General features: G+C 41.4%; 1 protein-coding gene across 1 annotated transcript; it reads right to left on the bottom strand.

Moving 5' to 3' along the window:
- Positions 1–780: 780 nt before the first annotated feature.
- LOC132062313 (uncharacterized) lies at positions 781–1,989 on the bottom strand. Its single transcript, XM_059454906.1, has one exon. The coding sequence runs from the start codon at positions 1,987–1,989 to the stop codon at positions 781–783; it is 1,209 nt and encodes a 402-aa protein (XP_059310889.1).
- Positions 1,990–2,780: the final 791 nt, after the last annotated feature.

The following is a 2,780-nucleotide window of genomic DNA, read 5'->3' as shown; positions in this document are numbered from 1 at the left end:
GATCCCTTCCTTCACCATAAAGTGGCACTTCTCCTAATTTAGCACGAGATTTGTTTCCTCACATTTTTTAGCACTTGACCCAGATGGCCAAGACAATTATCAAATGAATCGCCCACAACAGAGAAATCATCCATAAATACCTCCAAGAAGTCCTCTACCATGTCAAAAAAGATCGACATCATGCACCTCTGAAAAGTGGCCGATGCATTACACAACCCAAAGGGCATTCGGCTGAACGCAAAAGTCCTATAAGGACAAATGAAAGTCGTCTTCTCTTGGTCTTCTAGGGCAATATTAATATGATTATAGCCCGAATATCCATCTAAGAAGAAATAGTAAGACCTCCCATCCAGCCTATCCAGCATCTGATCAATGAATGACATGGGAAAATGGTCTTTACAAGTGGCAGTATTCGGCTTTCTATAGTTCATACAAACACGCCATCCAGTAATTGTACGAGTGCGAATCAGCTCATTTTTTGCATTAGGTACCTTGGTGATACCTCATTTCTTGGGCACACATTGAATAGGACTTACCCACTTGCTGTCTGCAATCGAATACACTACCCCATCATCTAATCATTTTATGATCTCCTTCTTCACAACCTCTTGCATGTTCTGCTTCAATCTTCACTGATGTTCAACACTCGACTTGCTGTCCTCCTCTAGCTGAATTTTATGCTCACAAATACCAGAAGGAATACCCCGAATGTCTACTATGGTCCAACCAATAGCACATCTGTACTGGCGTAAAATCTCCACTAAACGCTCAATCTGTTCCTCAGTCAGTAGTCTTTGAAACGATCACTGGCAATTTCTTATTCGGATCAAGGAACTTATACCTCAAGTATGATGGGAGCTGCTTAAGCTCAAGCTTTGGTGGCTCAACAATAGAAGGATTAGCTAGTGGAGTAGTTCTATTTGCAAGGTCAAGATCGAGCTTTCTTGGGTGGTAAGTGTAAAAACCTAGACCCTCAAGCGCATTTATAATTTCCATGTAGCCTTCCATATCAGCAGCATCAAAGTTCATCAGAATAGCAGTAAGAGCTTCTCCCAGACTTTCTTCTTCCATTTTATGTTCGACAGCATCATCAATCCCATCAAACGAATCAATAACTGAGATACTCTCATAAGTACTTGGCAACTTCATCCCTTTGCTTGCTTGGAAAGTCACTTCTTCATCATTCACTCGAAACTTAATTTCATTCTTTTCAGAGTCCATAAGCGCTCTGCCCGTAGCAAGGAATGGTCTTCCCAAGATGATGGGAATATCTCTATCAATCGCACAATCCAGAATCATGAAATCAGCAGGCAGCATGAACTTACCCACTTGCGCCAACACATCATCTATAACCCTAACTGGATTCTTGATAGATCTGTCCGCCATCTGTAATCGCATAGAAGTAGGTCTAGGCATCCCCAATTCAGATTGTTTGAAAATAGCAAGGGGCATTAAGTTGATACTTGTCCTATTTTCACACAGGGAACGGGTGAATGCATGAAGCCCAATATTACACGGAATGGTAAACGCCCCTAGATCTTCCTTCTTCTGAACTGTGGTAGAAGCAATAATCGAACTCACACGATGAGTTAAATTCATCGTCTCATGTTGAACAGACCTTTTCTTCGTAAGCGGGTCTTTCATAAACTTAGCAAATTCGGGCATCTCTTTGACAACATCAAGGAATGGAAAGTTCACCGTTAACTGCTTTAACTGATCATAGAACTTCTGGCACTTAGCATCATCATTTTTCATTGCCAACCTTTGAGGAAAGGGAGGCTTTTCTTTGTACATCTGAGTCAAAGCGTGAAGATCCCCTTTTAGAGTGTGTTTGCTTGTATTAGCAGCAACCTTTGAAGTATCAAGAACTTTTTCTTTACCATGGACCTCATCATCAATGATAGGCACATCAGAGTGCACCTCTTCTTTCTCAATAATTGGATTCAGATCAACCACCTTCTTGTCAGCACCCTGAACTATTTTTGCCATTCTTAGTGCTAATAGCAAAAGTTCATTCTACGCTACCACCATTTTTTGGGTTTGGAATAGTATCACTAAGAAGCCCATTTTTTCTAGCAGGATGCTGTTCTCTTTCACGCATCTGTTGATAATAGGCCGAATGAGAAATCACGTCTCTCGATAGCCTAGATAATGTCTTTTCGGTGTTTTGGCTAACTTGCCAACACTTTTTCAAGCATTGACTCCAACCTCGAGCTACCTTGATCATTAGACTGCCCTTTTGGTGGAATGTAAGTGTTGGAACTTCTGTTCCCGAAGTTACCATTGTTGTTGTTGTTTCTCCCTTGGTTTGGTCCACTATAGTTATTATTGTAGTTCCCTTGGTTGTTGTTGTAGTTTCCTTAGTTGTATGCACCCTGCCCTTGTTGAGGTCTCCAGTATCTTTGATTAGGTCCAGAAACATCCCCTTTCGCTACATAATCTGCATATTGAACATTCTCAACTGGTTGTGAGGGACCGTCTTGATATGGACCCTCATGGCATTGGTACATTCCAGGCGGCATGCCTGAGATATCTTCACACAGGTTCACCTTCTTCGATTTCCTCTCATCAAGCCTCTTTGTCAGTAAAGAGAGACTAGTGGCTAATTGTGCCAACGTCTGCTGCGTTTTCTGGCTATCTTTCACAATATTTTGAATCAACGGCGCTCCAAGTGATAGCCTATAAGAATTACTTGAATGCTATACTTGACTGTGTCAGTCGATCAAGTATATCAGTACTATTAGCATATGACTTATTCATGAAACACCCGCTGGCAACAT

This window comes from Lycium ferocissimum, chromosome 7 (genome assembly GCF_029784015.1).
Source record: "Lycium ferocissimum isolate CSIRO_LF1 chromosome 7, AGI_CSIRO_Lferr_CH_V1, whole genome shotgun sequence".
Taxonomy (NCBI): Eukaryota; Viridiplantae; Streptophyta; class Magnoliopsida; order Solanales; family Solanaceae; genus Lycium; species Lycium ferocissimum.
Note: the sequence above shows the minus strand (reverse complement) of the source record. Positions and strands in the feature narration are given on the sequence as shown.

Bases quoted from the DNA above. Each gene is read 5' to 3' on its own strand.
- LOC132062313 (XM_059454906.1), bottom strand. From the start codon at position 1,989: ATGGCAAAAATAGTTCAGGGTGCTGACAAGAAGGTGGTTGATCTGAAT.